The 19262-nt window shown below is 50.0% G+C and overlaps 1 protein-coding gene across 2 annotated transcripts in view; it reads left to right on the top strand.

Moving 5' to 3' along the window:
- The window catches only part of RAB11FIP4 (RAB11 family interacting protein 4), a 143029-nt gene that overhangs the window by 37600 nt on the left and 86167 nt on the right, over positions 1-19262 (top strand). For both annotated transcript variants that reach the window (XM_054459926.2, XM_054459927.2), the window contains exons 2-3: positions 1148-1235; positions 3388-3476. In XM_054459926.2, the coding sequence (XP_054315901.2) occupies positions 1148-1235; positions 3388-3476 (177 nt within the window). The remainder of the gene's footprint in view (positions 1-1147; positions 1236-3387; positions 3477-19262) is intronic.

Genomic DNA, 19262 nt, shown 5'->3' with positions numbered 1-19262 from the left:
AACAGAGCGAGGCCTGGAGTTTGGATCCTAAGTGTGGTGGAATGATACGGGAAGGTTTTAAGCAGAGGAGTGGGTGACACGATCCAGTTAGACTTGCATGGTCCAGGAGAGACAGGATGATGGCTATGACCAGGTGGGGCCCCTGGGTGGTGTGGGAAATGAGGGAGCTGTGGGATACAGTGGGAGCATGGATTGAATGTGAGTGACAGTGAGCAGACCCAGTGATGCTGAAGAACCCTGCAGTGGCAGGAAGGGAGGGAGGACGGGGTCAGGGAGTGGGACATTCGATGGGTGGTATTGGAGGGGGTGATGACTGGGTTGACCAAGGGACTTGGTGCCTGAGGTGGAATATGAGGCAAAAAGAAAGTCAAGGATCTGAGAGGCCAGGAGTTGATGGGTCATCCACACAGCTGCAGGAACCCCCAAAGGAGAATTGTAAAAGCAAAAAGCTGGAAATAACCAAAATGCCCAGCTATTAGGGGTGGTGAAATAAATTATGATGAACCCACCAGGCAGAATATGTTACAGCCACTAACAACGTGAGTTGTACACACCAAGCAGCATGGAAACTGTTTCTGTCCTACCTCCTGTTACACGGGAGAGAAACTCTCCAACCTCAGGGATGGCTGACTCTGCCAGGCGAAAACTTACTTCCCTATTCATCTAACGGTCTTCATTGAAGTGCAAGGTACAAATAGAACAGAAAAGTACATCAGCCACCAGTGTCCATCTCAGTGAGTTTCCCCATCTAGCCAGCACCTAGAACAAGAAATAGAACAAGAGAAACGGTGGGGTTTCTAGGTCTTTTACAATGAGTTTGTGTCTGTTTTGTGTGAAAGAAACCAATTTTAAAACATTGGCAGAGCCTTGGCTTTCATTGTGCAGCCCCTGGGGGAAGGAGGCTCGGCCCCTGAAGCCGTGCACTCAGGGAGGAGCCGGTGTTGGCTCTGCTTTTCCTTGCCCGAGTTGTCTGTCACCATGGGGAGAATAAAGTGGCCCCATGGCCGATACTGACCCCAGGGTGAGGGTAAGAGGACTGGGTGGGGACACTGGTGTCCCTCCCTCCCTCCCAGCCTCCCCGCCCAGCTCCCTGAGTCTTTAGGGGATCCTTGGGTGTCTCACACCTGTCCCTGCTTCCTTCCCACAGGTGGAAAAACTTGTGAAATATTTGGATCCCAACGACCTGGGGAGAATCAACTTCAAGGACTTTTGCCGGGGGGTGTTCGCCATGAAAGGTGAGGTCTTCCTGGGAGGCTTTCCCAGGTGCTCTCGGGTCCTGCCCAGCTGGGGAAGCTGGTGTGACTGGGGCCCCAGCCTGGATTCCTCCCCACAGGGGTCCCAGAGCCCAGGATGGGCCAGAAATCAGTTCTGCCTCTGGCTTCCTGGGGGGCCAGAGGGGAAGGACACAGTTGCCCCAGCCGTGGGGGGCTGTGGTCTCACCCATGGAGGTCACTTCTGCCCTTCCCCTTGTCTGCCCGCCTCTGGAGAAAGCCTCCTTCCCTGCTTTTCTGTCCTCTTCCTCTCTCTCCCGCTCTGGGATGACAAAACCCAGTGAGTCTCCTGGGATGTGGGAGGGACTCCACTTTTAAGACCAGGGCAGTCCTGGGCAAACCTGGACAAAGCGCTGGTCACATGACTGCCCGCCTCCCTCTGAGCTGCTGCTTTTGTGTCCTCCCTGCTCCCGCCTCCTCTTTTTTTTTTTTTTTTTTTTTTTGCGACAAGGTCTGGCTTTGTCGCCCAGGCTACTGGAGTGCAGCGGCACTCTCATGGCTCCCTGCAGCTTCAGCCTCCTGGGCTCAAGCGATCCTCCTGCCTCAGCCTCCTGAGTAGCTGGGACGACAGGAGGTACACCACCACGCCTGGCTAATTTTTGTATTTTAAGTAGAGATGGAGTTTCATCACGTTGTCCAGCCTGGTCTTGAACTCCTGAGATCAAGTGACCCTCCCACCTCAGCCTCCCAAAGTTCTGGGATTACAGGCATCGGCCTCCATGGCCTGCTCTCTCTTTCTCTGAATTCTTCCTAATTCCTGCCTTTCTTCCTTGCCCCCGCTTCCAGTTTTAAGGGGACAATATAAATCCCTCTGTCTTGTCCCAAAAATTCAAAGGCCAGTTGTGAGAAACTTGCAGGAATCAGAATATGGCCACTCACTTACTACTGAGCTGTTTATCTGAGACAGTGAGGGCCAGGCACGGTGGCTCACACCTATAGTCTCAGCACTTTGGGAGGCCGAGGCAGGCAGATTGCTTGATCTCAGGTGGATCACTTGAGTCCAGGAGTTTGAGACCAGCCTGGCCAACATGGCGAAACCTCGTCTCTACAAAAAATACAAAAAATTAGCCGGGCTTTCTGGTGTGTGCCTGTGGTCCCAGCTACCTGGGAGGCTAAGGTGGGAGGATCACCTGAGCCCAGGAAGTTGAGGCTGCAGTGAGCTGAGGTCACGCCGCTGCACTCCAGCCTGGGTAACAGAGTAAGAACCTGTCTCAAAAAAGAAAAAAATCTGAGACAGTGGCATAGGTCACCAGCCAGGTGGGCTTGCTAAGGCCTCCCCACTAGCTGCAGAGAGAATGCAGTCACTTCTGGAGTCCCAGGGTGTCTGGTTATCTGTGAAGGAAGCCATGGTTTCCTGTCTGGCTCAGATCAAGTTGAGCCCTTTTCTGTGGGGTGCCTATGAGTGCTGGGAGGGTGGAAGGATGCAGGGTGAGGGATGAAGGGAAACAAATACACGGTGCAGGGGGCACAGAACACAGAAGGTGCCCAGGGAAGGTCTTCTGTGTGGATTTGACAATGGGCCACTGCAGGCTGCACCTGCCATGTGCCTGTGCCAGGCGTTTTGTCAGGTCCCCCTCCCAGTTCAGTACAACCTTGGGGCATTTGGTTGGGAACTCAGGAGCGAGGCCAGCCATGTACAGAGTCAGCAGGAACTGCAGCTGTCCTGCGGGCGGCCCTGTCCTGCGGGCGGCCCTGTCCTGGACGTCCCAGGGTCTGCAGGACACGGGGGGCGCCCAGCCTCGGGGGAATGGGTGTGTTTGCTTTCTCTAGAGGCTGGCACAGTCGTTTGGAGTCCCTGCGAGCCAGGTGGGCAGCACTGCCTTAGGTCCCCTCCCCCAGGAAGGCCTCCTTCCTTCCTGTTGCCCCAGCCTGCCCTCTGTGTGTGGGAATTAGTCCCAGAGGACAAGGGCCTCTCGCAGCTCCCTCCACAGTGCCTTGAGCTGAGTTCCCCACCGCCTGGGCTCCATCCCTGCCTTCCAGTGCTCAGCTGGCCTCCTGGAGCCTCGGGCCCCCACCTCAGCCCTTCCCGCCCCATGCCCGTTAGTCAGAAGCAGAGCAGCCATCCCAGGCTGAGGCTCAACCCCTCACTGTCCTGTGTGTCTGCCTGTCTGCTCAGGGTGCGAGGAGCTGCTGAAGGATGTGCTGTCGGTGGAGAGCGCGGGGACGCTGCCGTGCGCGCCGGAGATCCCAGACTGCGTGGAGCAGGTAAGGTTTGGGGGGCCTCAAGGACCTCCATGGCTCTGCCTCCTCCTTCTTGGTCTCACCTTTGCTCCATTTTCAGTATCTGGGAGGACCCAGAACCTCCCTCTGAGGACCCTTCTTGAGCATCAAAGTCAAGAAATAGTTTTTGGAACAGGAGTCCTGAGGCCCCTTGGGAAGCCCCAGCAGAATGTGTAACAGCTGAGGGTCCTCACCCAGCAACTTTATTCCCCATCTGTGGCACGGAGGAGAAACTGAGTTCCAGATAGGGAAAGTGACAAGTGGAGGGGAGGCAGGACTAGAATTGTTTCCTTTTCTTCTGCACCATCGCTGTCTGAGCTGAACACTTCCTGTTTGTTTGTTTTCAAACAACAACAAATTCTCCAATTCTCTGACACTAACTGGTGTCCAGCAGTCAGTTCCACCTGCCACTAACTACCCAGTGTTAGCACAGACTCCACGAGTCAAGGTCAACCCCATGAGACTGCCCCACCTCCCACGCCAGCTGCAGTTCTTCCTGGATAACTGCAAACACAGGGTTCCCAGGACCACCTCCCTCAGGCTGGGTAATTCACTGGAAACACTCAGGAAATGGTTGTACTTACTATAATCAGCGTATTACAAAGGATACAACTCAGGATTAGCCACACGGAAGAGATGTACAAGACAGGGTATGGGGAGTGGGGATGCAGAGCTTCCGCACCTTCGCTTAGGGGCACTGCCTCCCAGCACATCACCATGCTACCAGCACCCAGGCTCTCTGCATCTCATCCTTCAAGAATTTGTAGGCCTGGCGTGATGGCTGATGCTTGTAATCCCAGCACTTTGGGATGCTGAGGCAGGAGGACAGCTTGAGCCCAGGAGTTTGAGACCAGCCTGGGCAAGATGGTGAGACCCCGTCTCTACATAAAAATTTCAAATTAGCTGGATGTGGTGGTGCACACCTGTAGTCTCAGCTACTGGGGAGACTGAGGTGGGAGGAGCACTTGAGCCCAGTAGTTTGAGACTTCAGCGAGCTGTGATTGTGCTACTGCACTCCAGCCAGCCTGGGTGACAGAGCCAGACTCATCTCCAAAAATCAAACAGTTTTTACAACCCAGTCTCCAGCCCTTCTCCTCTGCCTGGAGGTTGGGGGTAGGTGGGAACGTGAGAAAGTTCCCACCTTATTGTATGCTTGATCTTTCTGGTGACCAGCCCCATCCTGAAGCTCTGTATCAGGAAGCGGGACAAAGACCACAGTCCCCAAGGCTCTGTTTTACTGTTATCATCTCCTAGTGGTGTGTTTCTTATAAAACTTTGAACTAGTTTTCCAAACAGTGCAGCTTCATCCTACAGAGAAACAGTTGAAGGTGCACAAGCTGACAACCAGCGAGGTCCCTCCTGGTGGCAACACCCAGAACTAGAAGAGGATGATTTTGATTTCTTACCCAGCCCAACCCTCAAACCTTTTCCCCAGTTCTGATGGGTACCTCCTCCGGACCCCAAAACATGAGTATGTTTATAGCTGAAGGAGATCCAGGACCCCAGAGGCCACTTTGGCTGATGGTAGGCCTCTTGGAATCCAGCTGGATCATGGGGTCAGGGTTGGGTTCCCTGGGCAGGACTGGAGGAGGGACAGTCCACAGAGAGGGACACAGTGCTGAGGGCTGCCAAATCCACGGTGGCAGAGACCAAAGCCAGGCACCAACTGTGGGCCAGGGCCCCCAGGCTGGGAGTCAGGTGGCTAGGCCTCAGGCTGCTGTGCTCAAAGCAAGAGCCCTCAGGGATGCGTGGAGATAGCTGGGCCCCAGGCCCATGCCCATGCCAGCAGTGATGGCTCCAGGCCTGTCTTGATGGGTCCAGCAAGCAGGCGTTGAATATGTATTTGGGGCCAGCTAATGGAACCAGGATTAGGAAAGAGGACCTCTACTGTGGGACAAATACTGAGTGCCCCAGGAACGTTGTTGGGGGGGCCCTTCCTGGATTGCTGAGCAGGAGGCAGCGTGCAGAGGTGTGCAGGACTGGGTCCATACCCACGTGGGCCACCCAGGACAGGCCATGGAACCCGAGCACGTTCTTCTCAACCTCTCTGAGCCTCAGTGTCCTCAGCTGTAAAACAGGGCTTGCTGTGCCAATCTGGAGGGTCTGTTGTGAAAGTTCAGTGGAAAGACAGACCCCTAATACGTGCTAATTCCTTGCCGCCTGCTGCTGTAAGAAAATGGTGCTGAAGTTACCATTTGCATTTTTCAGTTTACCCTTGGATACTGGTGTTGCAAAATTATGTTAAGTAAAGCCCTGCCCCAGGAACTGGAGGGCAGAGTGGAGCCGAGGCCTGGGGAGGCGGGGTGGGAGTTGGGGTATGGGTGACGTGTTCCCTGCAGTCTTTGGCTGCTTTTGTGGCCCCCACATTCTGCCATTCACACCTCTGGAAAAGGTGGCACGTGGAGAAAAGATGAGCAGGGGGTGTAGAAGAGTGGGCCTCCACCAAGGTACTCTTTTTTGTAAACTGAGATTGCTTTCCTCCAAAGTCTAGAGGTTATGAGAAAGCAGAAAGACCGCGTCAGCCTATCTCAGCAAGCCTGGTGCTTCTCCTTGTTTCTTCATGGGACTTTGCAATCCTATAGGTGTTTGTTGCTTTGGGTTGTTTTTTTTTTTTTTTTTTGAGACGGAGTCTCGCTCTATCGCCCAGGCTGGAGTGCAGTGGTGCAATCTCGGTTCACTGCAAGCTCTGCCTCCCGGGTTCATGCCATTCTCCTGCCTCAGCCTCCCGAGTAGCTGGGACTACAGGCACCTGCCACCATGCCCAGCTAATTTTTTTTTTTTTGTATTTTTAGTAGAGACGGGGTTTCACCATGTTAGCCAGGATGGTCTCTATCTCCTGACCTCATGATCCGCCCGCCTCGGCCTCCCAGTGCTTTGGGTTTTAAGCTTCTCGTGGGTGAACTCCTTTCTGCACTCCATGGAGGTCTGGCCCCGGCTTGGTTGGCCAGAGCCTAGTGAGATGGCGGTAGCTGTGGACACAGTGGCAGCCTTGTTCATTATGCTCGCTGGGGCTGCTTGGTTGACCTGGGCTCCATTCCCTGCCATGGGCTCCTGCGTGTTGGCAGGGAGAGGAAGGGGACACAATCCGAAAACCAGCCTGACGGGGCAGACGGCTTCTGGATTGTGAATGAGTCCCCTTCCTGGCTTAGGTTCCTGTAATAGCAAGGTCAAGACCACAGCTCTGCAGGTGAGGTGTCAGAGTGGGTTGGACTGGGCAGGTCCGAATTTCTCAGGCCCGGCTCTCTGCGCCCTGCTGTGTCTTAGCTGTCCCCTAGGGGTCAGTCTGAGACCGAGAAGAAGCAGGTGCCTGGCTCACTACATAGGCTTCCCAGATGCCCCCAGGGAACGCAAACCCAAGGCATGATTTGAGGAGGTGTGGGGATGACACACAGATGGGATGGCAGGCGCTCCATCCCTGTGCCGTGCATGTGTGTTGGGAGGTGAAGCTTGTTTTTCGGGCACAGCCCCCTCCCCTCAGGGTGTGGACAGAGACCTCTGACTTAACCACTGGATGTGGCTCGTAGTTAAAGCAGTGAATGCTTGAGTGCTGGCTGGTGGGCCAGCAGCTGCTACCTGGCCCCTGAGAGCACCCTGCCCTTCTTGACCCCCTCCCAGGCCCCAAGAAGCCCCTAGCGTTGGGCATCAGGCAGGGGCCCCTGGGGTTGCTGTCCAGACCTCAGGCCAGTGCAAGTCTATCCCGGGCAGTTAATGCCTGGATGCGCCAGTTCCTGACCTTACTGGATGTGGCTCCACCTGCATCCCCAGAGCCCTGTGAGACCCTGGCAGAGGGAAACTTTGAGGCTTGGGAACCCCAACTGTTGAGCAGGCTGTTGAGAGAGTTTCCTGACCCAGGGAAATTTGCTTCTGGTCAAAGGGAATGTTAGGTATGTCCTGAAGGACTCCCCAGGGTCCCTGGGTCCATGCATGGGGTCCCTGGAATCGCCCTGGGAGTCCCTCTGGGACTGTCCTGCTCAGGCTGCCTATCAGCCCCTAGTCCATATGCTATAGGGGCCCCTGTGGGGAGGGGGCATGGAGACACGTGGAGAGCCCGACACTCAGGTGCTAAAGGCAATGGGATAGTTGCTAGGGGCCCGTGGTCACCCCTCAGCAGGCGGTGATGTGAACCCTAATCCTACAAGTGCTGTAAGGCCCTGGGCCCTGTTCATCCACCCTATGGTGGATGAACAGGGAACCCCATTAAATGGAGAGGGCATCCGGCCACCTGCCCCTCCTGTGTAGCCACCAGGCCAGCAAATGGTGTCAGTAGCCTCCAACCCAGAGAGTCATCCTCAGCACCCCCTCATGCAGCTGCCTCGAGTCCTCTGTTCCCCACTCACCCCTGCCTCCCCCCTTCCATCGCAGCCACTGCCACCCACTGACCGGGTGTCCTCCTGTCCTCAGCCTTCCTCTCTCCACACCCCCATCCCGCTCCTGGGACCCGGTGGGAGGATTACTTGAGCCCAGGAGTTTGAGACCAGCCTGGACAATATAGTGAGACTGCTTCTCTTAAAAAAAAAAATTTTACTTAGGTACCGCCTCCTCCAGGAAGCCTCCCTAGCTCCTTCTGCCCCAGCCCAAAGGAGAAGGACCTGCACTGAGCTTCCTGGGGGCCCTTCACCCTCTACCACTGCCTGAACCTCACCCTTCATGACAGCCAGCCCCCTGTCCACCCAGTGGCTGCAGGGCTCAGGCTGAGCTCCTCCTTTTCACCCCCAGGACAGCACCCACAGCAAGCATCCTTATCCATGCTCCTTGAGTGTGTGTCTAAGTATTTCTAGAACTAGGTGTCTGGAAGCAGAATTGCTGTGTCAAAGGGTATGTAGATTTTGTTTTTTAACAGATACGAATAAAATTTTCTTCCACAAAGCCTGTACTGTTTGTATCACCCAAGCAGTATATGAGAGTGCCCCTTTCCCCGTGGCCTTCACCAACCCCGGAAGCCATCCATCCACCTGCTGGTCTCTGGCTCAGCAGCCTGAGGGGAGGAAAGCCCATTGCTGCCGTCCTCTGTGCTGCCCAGCTTCCTAGGGAGGCGGACCATCTTTTTCTTATCTTCCCATACCCTCTGGATTTCTGCTTTTACGAATTAGCTATTCATATTCTTTGCCCATTTTCAATATGGTTGTTTGTCTTTTCCTTATTGATTTATAAGAAATCTCTGTATATTCTGTTTTTTGCTTGTTTTTTGAGGCAGTCTCGCTGTACTGCCCAGGCTGGAGTGCAGTGGCGCAATCTCAGCTCACTGCAACCTCTGCCTCCCGGGCTCAAGCGATCCACCTGCCTCGGCCCCGCAGTTAGCTGGTTACCACAGGCACATGCCACCACATCCAGCTAATTTTTGTTTGTTTGTTTGTTTGTTTGTTTTGTTTTTGGTAGAGACAGGGTTTTGCATGTTGCTCAGGCTGGTCTTGAACTCCTGTGCTCAGGGGATCTGCCCACCTCGGCCTCCCAAAGTGCTGAGATTACAGGTATGAGCCGCAGCAACAGGTTGAAATCTCTATATATCCTGATTATCAATCTTTATGGATTTTGCTTGTGTTTTAATCTTGTTTTAGGAGTGTTTTATTACACAGAATGTTGATTCTGATGTCATCATTTATCAATCTTTTTATGCCATTTTCATTTTGTGTATCATTTTGTGCCTTCTGTACCTCCAGGCTATAAACATATTCTCCTATATATAGTTTTCAGATACTTTTGAGAAAAAGAAGTATTTATGCTTAGCTCTTTCATCCACCTGGAGCTTATTTTTGCTTTTGGTGGGAGTAGAGATCTGGCACTCTTACTTCCTCAATATGGCCAGTGCTTTGAGTTCCTAATGTTGAATAGTCCCTCTTTCTCAATTGATTTGAAATTTTAACTTTATTGTATGCTAACTTACCTTATAAACGTAGGTCTCTTTCTGGACTCTGGTCTGTTATATTGATTTGTTTGTCTACCTAATTTTAAGCCAAAACCATAGTTTCAGTTACTCTTGCTTTATAGTTTGATATCTGATAGGGAAAGGCTCTCTCATCCTTCTTTGTTTCTTTAAACTTTAAGGCCAGGTGCGTTGGCTCACGCCTGTAATCCGAGCACTTTGGGAGGCCGAGGCAGGTGGATCACCTGAGGTCAGGAGTTCGAGACCAGCCTGACCAACATGGTGAAACCCCATCTCTACTAAAAATACAAAAATTAACCAGGCATGGTGGCACACATCTGTAATCCCAGCTACTCGGGAGGCTGAGGCAGGAGAATCACTTGAACCCGGGAGGCGGAGGTTGCAGTGAGCTGAGATCACGACATTGCACTTAAGCCTGGGCGACAAAGCGAGACTCTGCCTACACACACACACAAAAACAAATAAAAAAAACTGTTTTTGTTATTCTTACATATTTTCTCTTCTGGAACAGCCTTTTTCTCAAGCTCTATTGCAAATCCTGTAGGAGATCATATTTGAAATTAAATTTGTGCATTAATTGAAGAAAATTGGCTTCTTTACAATATTGCATTCTGTCATCCAGGAATACATATATCTCTTCATTTATTCTGGCCTTTTATGCCCTCTAGGAAAGTTTTCTGTTGTTGTTGTTGTTTTTTTTTTTTTTTGGTTTTTTGGTTTTTTTGAGACAGAGTTTCGCTGTTATTGCCCAGGCTGGAGTGCAGTGGCTGGATCTCCGCTCACTGCAACCTCTGCCTCCCAGGTCCAAGCGATTCTCCTGCCTCAGCCTCCCTAGTAGATGGGACTACAGGTGCCCACCACCATGCCTGGCTAATTTTTTGTGTTTTCAGTAGAGACGGGGTTTTACTATGTTGGCCAGGCTGGTCTCAAATTCCTGACCTCAGGTGATCCGCCCGCTTCGGCCTCCCAAAGTGCTGGGATTACAGGCATGAGCCACCACGTCTGGCCGGAAAGTTTTATAATTTTCTTAAATAGGTTATGCACACTTTCTTCTTAGGGTGACTATATTTGGAGTTTTTATTGCTGATATGTGTAGGATCTTTTTGCTATGATATTTTATAATTGGTTACAACTGATGTATAGGTTTTCATTTTTGGTGTTAATCTTGTCATGATAACCCTATTAAACTCTCCTTATTTTATTGATTGATTGATTGATTGATTGATTGATTGAAACAGGGTCTTGCTCTTATTGCCCAGGCTGGAGTGCAGTGATGTTATCTCGGCTCACTGCAATCTCTGCCTCCCGGGTTCAAGCAATTCTCCTACCTCAGCCTCTCGAGTAGCTGAGATTACAGGCGCCCACCACCACACCCAGCTAATTTTTGTATTTGTAGTAGAGACGGGGTTTCACTACGTTGGCCAGGCTGGCCTCAAACTCCTGACCTCAGGTGATCTGCCTGCTTCGGCTTCCCAAGGTGCTAGGATTACAGGTGTGAGCCACCATGCCTGGCCCATTAAACTCTCTTTATATTTAATAGTTTATTTGTATGCTATTTTCTATCATGCTTAATTCTATATAACAAGGTAGCCATGCTGCCATTTTAAATTTTAAATGGCAACATGATATTTCATCACATGAAGACAACCAAATTTATATACCAGTTCCTTATTGTTGGGCGTATATACACTTATTTATTTTTTTTTTTTTGAGACGGAGTCTCGCTCTGTCGCCCAGGCTGGAGTGCAGTGGTGCAATCTCGGCTCACCGCAAGCTCTGCCTCCTGGGTTCACGCCATTCTCCTGCCTCAGCCTCCCAAGTAGCTGGGACTACAGGTGCCCGCCGCCACGCCCGTCTAATTTTTTGGTATTTTTAATAGAGACAGGGTTTCACTGTGTTAGCCAGGATGGTCTCGATCTCCTGACCTCGTGATCCGCCTGCCTCGGCCTCCCAAAGTGCTGGGATTATAGGCATGAGCCACCATGCCCAGCCAGGTGTATATATATTTTTTAACGTAATTTGGGGAATTAACAAAAGCAGTGTAATAATCATTCTTATAGCTAAGTATTTCCCCACAGCAGCAATCGTTGCTTTAAAGTAAATCAGAGGTTGGCAAATTACAGACCCCATGAGCCAAATCTAGGAGCTTGTTATTGTAAATAAAGTTTTACTGGAACACAGCCACACCCATTTGTTCACATCTTATCTGTGGCTGTTTTCACACTACAGTGGCAGAGCTGAAAAGTTGCCACAGAGGCCAAATGGACTGCAAAGCCTAGAATATTTACTGTCTGCCCTTTACAGAAAAAATTTGCCAACCCATACGGTAAATTCAGGCAAGTGGAAACTGTTTTATGAAAAGGATGCAAAGGCTGGGCGCGGTGGCTCACACCTGTAATCCCAGCACTTTGGGAAGTGGAGGCAGGTGGATCACCTGAGGTCAGGAGTTTGAGACCAGCCTGACCAACGTGGTGAAACCCCGTCTCTACTAAAAATACAAAAATTAGCCAGGCGTGATAGCGCACACCTGTAATCCCAGCCTCTCAGGAGACTGAGGCAGGAGAATCCCTTGAACCCAAGAGGCGGAGGTTGCAGTGAGCTGAGATCGTGCCATTGCACTCCAGCCTGGGCAACAGAGCGAGACTCTGTCTCAAAAAAAAAAAAAAAAAGAAAAGGATGCAAAATATTAAAACTGCCTAATACTAATCTGCCAAATTCCTCTGCAGGAATCCCATCAGGATTGCGTCAGATTCCTGCTACCCTTTTGATACTGGTGTTGCTGAGTTTTCAGATCCTTTAAATTTGAGAGGCTAAAATTAGAACCCCTCTTTTGAATTATGATATGGTTTAACTTCTTAAAGTACATTTTTTGGTCACTAAGAGGGCATTCTTCATGAATTGCCTGTCTACATTCTCCACCCTGGCTATGTTTACTTCTATTGAGTATTTTTTAAGAACTAGAAATATGACTTTTTGACATACATTAAATTTTTTCCAGCTTGTTATTTATTTTTAACTTTGTTCATGACACCAAATTTAAAAATTTTTATAGCCAATTCATCATTCTTTTCCTTTATGGCTTCAGCCTTTGGTGTAATGCTTATAAATGCTTTCCCGCCCAAGATTGTGAAACTGTTCTGTTTTATTTTTGTGTATTTGATTTTTAATTCGTAGAATTGACTGATGTCTAGAGTGAGGTAGGGATCCAGTTTGCCTTTTTCCCATGAGTTCTTCTTGCCCTCCCTCACCTGGCTGGAACCAGCAGCTTCTTGCTAGGCTATGCTTACGCATGCAGTCCCCTGATGGCAAACGAAGTGAGGTTTGGCCCGGTGCAGTGGCTCTGGCCTGGAATCCCAGCACTTTGAGAGGCCGAGGTGGGCAGATCACTTGAGGCCAGGAGTTCAAGACCAGCTTGGCCAATGGCGAAACCCCATCTTTACTGAAAAAAAAAAAGAAAAAAATTAGCCTGGCATGATGGGGCATGCCTGTAATCCCAGCTACTTGGGAGGCTGAGGCACAAGAATCACTTGAACCCAGAAGGCAGAGGTTGCAGCCAGCGGAGATTGTGCCACTGCACTCCAGCCTGGGCAACAGAGCAAGACCCTGCCTAAAAAAGAAAAGAAAAAAAGAAATGGGGTTTGCTGGGAACCCCGACCTGAGCCTGAGCCCAAAATGACTCTTTTGCTCATATTCAGAAGGGGCTTTGCCAAACCCTCATCTTCCCAGAAGTTTTTAAAATGATGATAACCTGTGCCTCTCTCTAGAACTTACTGGGGAGGAGGCCTACAGCCTGAACATCTAAGCCCACCCTCGCTTCATTTCATCCATCCTGAAACAAGCATTTCTAAAACCACTGATGACAATGGCACTTATAAGTTCTAAAAATACTTTTCCTGACAAGCAGCACTGTGATTCACTGTGCTGGTGGAGGTGTGGGTGGGGTGCCATGCTCACACTGGTGTGGTGGCAGGAGGGAGTTTCAGAGCTCAGGGAAGGAGCCTTTCTACTTATATCTGGCCCCAATATATTTTTCTGTGTTTCAACACCGCCCCCCACCCCCACCCCCCGCTTCCAAAGAGAAAAAAAATCTACTTATCCCAAGCCTCAGAGCTTCTGTAAGATCCTCGATTTGTATCTTTGGGAAATAACTCAATTCTGATTAAGCCAAAGATGACGGGGATGGAAGCAGTGCAGATATGGAAGCCCCATTTGTTCGTTGCCTCAGCCTGGTCTGCCCTGGACCATGTGTCTCCTACCTCCTACCCCTGACCATCCCTACCGTGGAGAGGCTAAGCTGAGCTGGCCAGCAAGTGCTACTTCCCACGGGCCACCTCCTGCCTAACCCAACCCTGATGCCCAAGTGCACACGTATCTTTAGAACCTACTCACCAAGTTAGAGCTTGATAAAACTTTGGAGAGGCTCCTTACATCCCATCTTTTTAAAGCTGAGCAGGAGGGAAAAATTTGGGTTTTATGAACCTGTAGGACATTAACCACCTTCGTATGTACCTTTCCAGTCTCATTTCAGCATCCTTTCTTTCCCTGATTACACAGACTTTGATCCCTCCCCTTCTCCTTTGGACGAGCTATTCCTACCTGCTGCTTCCCTCATTAATGAGTCTAGTGCAGTGCATTTTTGAAACAGTAACTGTGCGAAACACACAAACACAATCACATGAGGGCAGATGTTCTCCGAGACAGCACGGTCGAAACCAATGGGGACTCTGGGTTAGCAGGGCCGATGGTGCTTCATGTGTCAGAGGCTGAACTGGGATCTCATTGGAGACTCTACACTCACCATCCAGTTTATAAACCTCTGAGGGCCCAAGCTCCTGCTGCAGACGGTGCAAGAACAAAGAGTAGATCACTTTTACTAAACAAAGACCTGAAGAGTTGACTTTGTCTCCAACTTTTTATTTTGAAAATTTTCAACCTTCAGAAAATTTTAAGAGCAGAACAATGAATCCACATATATCCTTCGCTTGGATGACCAGTTGTTAACATGCTGCTAAACTGAGTTTCTCTGCCCCTGTGTTTGTTGGTGGGGTGTATGTGCATACATACTATTTTTTTTCTGGAGCATTTGAAAGTTAGTTGCGGACATGACACTTCATCCTTAAATACTTGGCCATTCCTAAGAAGAAGGACACTCTCCTATGTGACCACAATATAGTTATGACTTGCAGGAAACTTAACATTGGCACAATTTGTTACCTATTGTAAAATCTACATTCAAATTTTCCCAATTTTATATATATATATATGTATATATATATATATATTTTTTTTTTTTTGAGACAGAGTCTTGCTCTGTCATCCAGGCTGGAGTGCAATAGCGTGATCTCCGATCTCCGCTCAGTGCAACCTCCACCTCCTGGGATCAAACGATTCTCCTGCCTCAGCCTCCCGAGTAGCTGGGATTACAGGTGTGTGCCACCACTCCCGGCTAATTTTTTTTTGCATTTTTAGTAGAGACTGGGTTTTACCATGTTGGCCAGGCTGGTCTCGAACTCCTGACCTTGTGATCTGCCCACCTCGGCCTCCCAAAGTGCTGGGATTACAGGTGTGAGCCACCGCACCCGGCCATCCCAATAATATTTTTATAGCTTTTATTTTTATCTCAAATCTAATACAGGATCACACAGTAGGTTAGTTGCCATGTTTCTTTAGTTTCCTTTAATCTAGAAGAGTTCCTTAGCCTTTTTTTTCTTTTCTTTCTATTTTTTTCTTTTTTCTTTTTTTTTTTTTTTACTCCTAATGACATTGACCTTTTTAAAAACTTCAGGCCACTTGCTTCGAAAAATGCACCTCAGTTTAGATTTGCCTTTATTGATTTTCTAGTCCTTTGGGGTACTGCAACTTAAATTTAAATTAAAAATAAAATGGAGTGGCGAGGAGGGGGCCGGGAGGGGAGTTCTACTGTGTTTATTTTTCAAGTCTAAAACACATTTAAAATGCATATTGTTGGTGCCCACTCAGTGGGCCTCAGTTTTCCCAGCTGAAACATGATCTAAACACCCCTTCCAGCTTCTGTCCCTTCTAGCATTTGGGGAAAAATAAATGCCTAATTGTGTGTGTGCGGCCGAGCGTCCACCCTTGGCATCTCTCAAATTGTGGGGAGGCAGCCGGCCTTGGTACTTTCTGGCTCCGGGAACACGCCATGGGCCATTGAACGTCTGTGCGATGTACACTGGGTACAGTGTCAGGAGGTGTGGGCTCTTATACATGACCAGGCCACATCTCCATCCTCTTTGGGCTGAGATTAGGACATTGGAGTGGGTGTATTTGTCTCCTGAGAGGGGCAATCTCAAGAGAAAACTAGAAAAGACCCCCCCACGTCTTTGGGGGGATTATCTGAGATAATGTGGGGAAGAAATCCAAGCCCCTAAGGTACACTGGATGGTGCTTCTCCGGGTACCTGTGCCCGAGAGAGATACCAGCCACTTGCTGGGACACCAGGGGGCATCTTCCTGGAGCAGCAGATTCCCTGGAAGAATTGGAGGAAACATTGTCCAACATTAAAACAAGCATGGAACATAATAAACATATTTTGAAGATAAGAAAGAAGCCTGTAATCCCAGCACTTTGAGAGGCCCAGGCTGGAGGATCCCTTGAGTCTAGGAGTTCAAGACCAGCTTGGACAGCAAAATGAGACCCCCATATCTATTAATACAAAAAAGACGGGTGGGTGCTGTGGCTCACACCTGTAATCCCAGTACTTTGGGAGGCCAAGGCGGGCGGATCATGAGGTCAGGAGATCGAGACCATCCTGGCTAACACGGTGAAACCCCTTCTCCACTAAAAATACAAAAAATTAGCCGGGCGTGGTGGCAGGCGCCTGTAGTCCCAGCTACTTGGGAGGCTGAGGCAGGAGAATGGCGTGAACCTGGGATGGTGAGCTTGCAATGAGCCAAGATTGTGCCACTGCACTCCAGCCTGGGCCACAGAGCGAGACTCCGTCTCAAAAAAAAGAGACAAAAATTAGCTGGGCTTGGTGGCAAGCACCTGTGTGTCCCAGCTACTTGGGAGGCTGAGGCAGGAGGATTGCTTAAGCCCAGGAGATTGAAGCTGCAGTGAGCCATTTGTGCGACAGCACTCCAGCCTGGGCAACAGAGCAAGATCTCATCTCAAAAAATAAAGTAAAATAAAGATAATGAGAAAGACTTTTATCAATTTTATTTTACTTTATTTTATTTATTTATTTTTTTGAGATGGAGTTTCACTCATTGCCCAGGCTGGAGTGCAATGGTACGATCTTGGCTCACTGCAACCTCTGCCTCCCGGGTTCAAGCGATTCTCCTGTGTCAGCCTCCCAAGTAGCTGGGATTACACATGCGCACCCCCACGCCCAGCAAATTTTTGTATTTTTAATAGAGACGGGGTTTCACCGTGTTGGCCAGGCTGGTCTTGAACTCCTGACCTCAGGTGATCTGCCCACCTTAGCCTCCCAAAGTGCTGGGATTACAGGCACAAGCCACCGCGCCCAGCTGCTTTATTTTATTTTTGAGACAGGATCTCACTCTAGCACCCAGGTTGGAGTGCAGTGGCGCGATCTCAGCTCACTGCAACCTCCACCTCCCAGGCTCAAGCAATCCTCCTGCCTCAGCCTCTTGAGTAGCTGGGACTACAGGCATGCACCCAGCTAATTTTTGGATTTTTGGAGAGACAGGGTCTCACTATGTTACCCTGGTTGGTCTTGAACTCCCAGGCTGAAGCGATCCACCTGTCTCGGCCTCCCAAAATGCTAGGATTACAGGTGTAAGCCACCGCGCCCTGCAGGAAAGACTTTTTAAATTGTTTTGCTTTAGAGGCTACTCTTTCGAGTCCCACTTCTACTGTAGACCCATGTCCATCTTCTGCTGTGGGGCCACTTTATGTAAGGTATTACTGTTATTGCTATTTTGTTTTCCTTTTCTTTTTTTTAAGAAACAAAGTCTTGCTCTGTTACTCAGGCTGGAGTGCAGTCACTGCAGCCTCAGCCTCCCAGGCTTAAGCAATCCTCCCACCTCAGCCTCATCAGTAGCTGGGAACACAGGCTCATACCACCACATCCAGCTAATTTTTTTTTTTTTTTTTGCAGAGACCAGGTCTAGCTATGTTGCCCAGGATGGTCTCAAACTCCTGGCCTCAAGCAAGTCTCCCAGCTGGGCCTCCCAAGGCACTGGGATTACAGTCATGAGCAACCTCTCCTAGCCCTGTGTTCTTGTAATAAAGTAAATGCAGTGTTCATTTTAGTAACAAAACAGGTCTTGGCTGGGAGGGAGAAACGAGGAAATTTGGCCCCGCGTGGCTGAGGCCTGGAATGAGCTCTGTGGGAAGGCTCCAGGAATGATGTAATTTTGCCTCCTCTCAAGGGTGGCCTCAAGGAGGCCTGATCCCAGCCCTCTTTGTCTGGGGCTGCCCTGAACCTGTAAGAATCCTTCTGACCAGATCCTCCAGACACTGCAAATCCTCACCCAGGTTGCTCAGAATCCTGGAAAGAGCTCAGGTTCGAGTCAAACGGGCTGAGTGTGGGTTCTGCTTAACCACTTCCTGTGTGTCATTTGGCAAGTCGCTTCACCTCTCTGAGCCTTCTTCATTTCTGCCTGTCTAAAATCGGAATCGTCAGCCTGATTTTCAGTGTGGTGGTGAGAATGCAATGGATTAATGTTTCTAAAGGTTCCTGAGGAGACAGGTCCCCCAGTCAGTAGTACCTATGACTGCGTTCTCTGTACCACTCAGAACCCTCAGGGGAATCATTCAGGACACAGGGGACAGAATTCCCTCCCCTTCCCATTCCCAAAGTCACCAGCCTGCCGCCAGCTGCACCCACACTTTCAGCTTGCTGCTGGGATGGTGAGTGGCATGACCGTGCTCTGACACAGGCCATGCCCTCCAATCCCAGCTCCTCACTCGCACCCCGCCTGAACACTGGATCCCAGCCCCTCCTGCCAACTCAAGCACTCGCCTTCACAAACAGCCCCTGACCCACAGCACCTGCACCACGCCCCTGCTGGGTCCTTTCCATTCGCTTCTGGAGCTGACAATATAATGCCCATGGGCAGGGAAGCACTCTCTTGACCCCACATCCTGGCTTTCTTTCCTTTGGTCTATTTCCTCCAAAGACTGGTCTCAACTCCCTTTCTTGCCTCCCTTTCTCCCCGTTGCCACTCCCAATCATGTCTTGGCCCCTCTGTTCTGCTGAAACACTCCTCACAGTCACCGGGAACTTCTTTTTGAGACAGGGGTCTCACTCTGTCACCCAGGCTGGAGTGCAGTGGAGCCTCCAACACCCGGGTTCAAGCAATCCTCCCACCTCAGTCTCCCAGGTAGCTGGGACCACAGGCATCCGCCATCATCCCCAGCTATTTTTATTTTTTGTAGAGATGGGGGTCTTGTTCTGTTCCCCAGGCTGGAGTGCAGTAGTGTAGTCCTAGTTTGCTGCAGCCTCAAACTCCTGGCCTCAAGCAGTCCTCCAATCTCAGACCCCCAAAGTGCTGGGATGGCAGGCATGAGCCACCTTGCCTGGCCACCAGGAACTTCTCACTGGCCAAATCCAAGCATCAGTTCTCTAGTTAACGTTTTTACATAGTGATGGTGTGTGGTGAACAGATCAGGGTAATTAGCATATCTACCATCTCCGGCATTTATCATTTCTTTGTTTTGGGAACATTCGATAGTCTCCTAGCTACTGAAAACTCTGTATTATTTTTAATGATAGTCATCTTACAGTGATGTAGAACAATGGAACTTATCCCTCCTCTCAAACTGTAATTCTGTACTTTTAACAAACGTCTCCCTACTCTCCTTCCCCTCCCATTCTCAGCCTCTAGTGTCCTCTGCTCCATTCACATTTTACTGGAACCCTGGGCAGGGCCTGGCACAGCCAACCTCTCCCTTCTCAGATCGTC

The sequence above is a fragment of the Pongo pygmaeus genome, chromosome 19, assembly GCF_028885625.2.
Source record: "Pongo pygmaeus isolate AG05252 chromosome 19, NHGRI_mPonPyg2-v2.0_pri, whole genome shotgun sequence".
NCBI lineage: Eukaryota > Metazoa > Chordata > Mammalia > Primates > Hominidae > Pongo > Pongo pygmaeus.
Note: the sequence above shows the minus strand (reverse complement) of the source record. Positions and strands in the feature narration are given on the sequence as shown.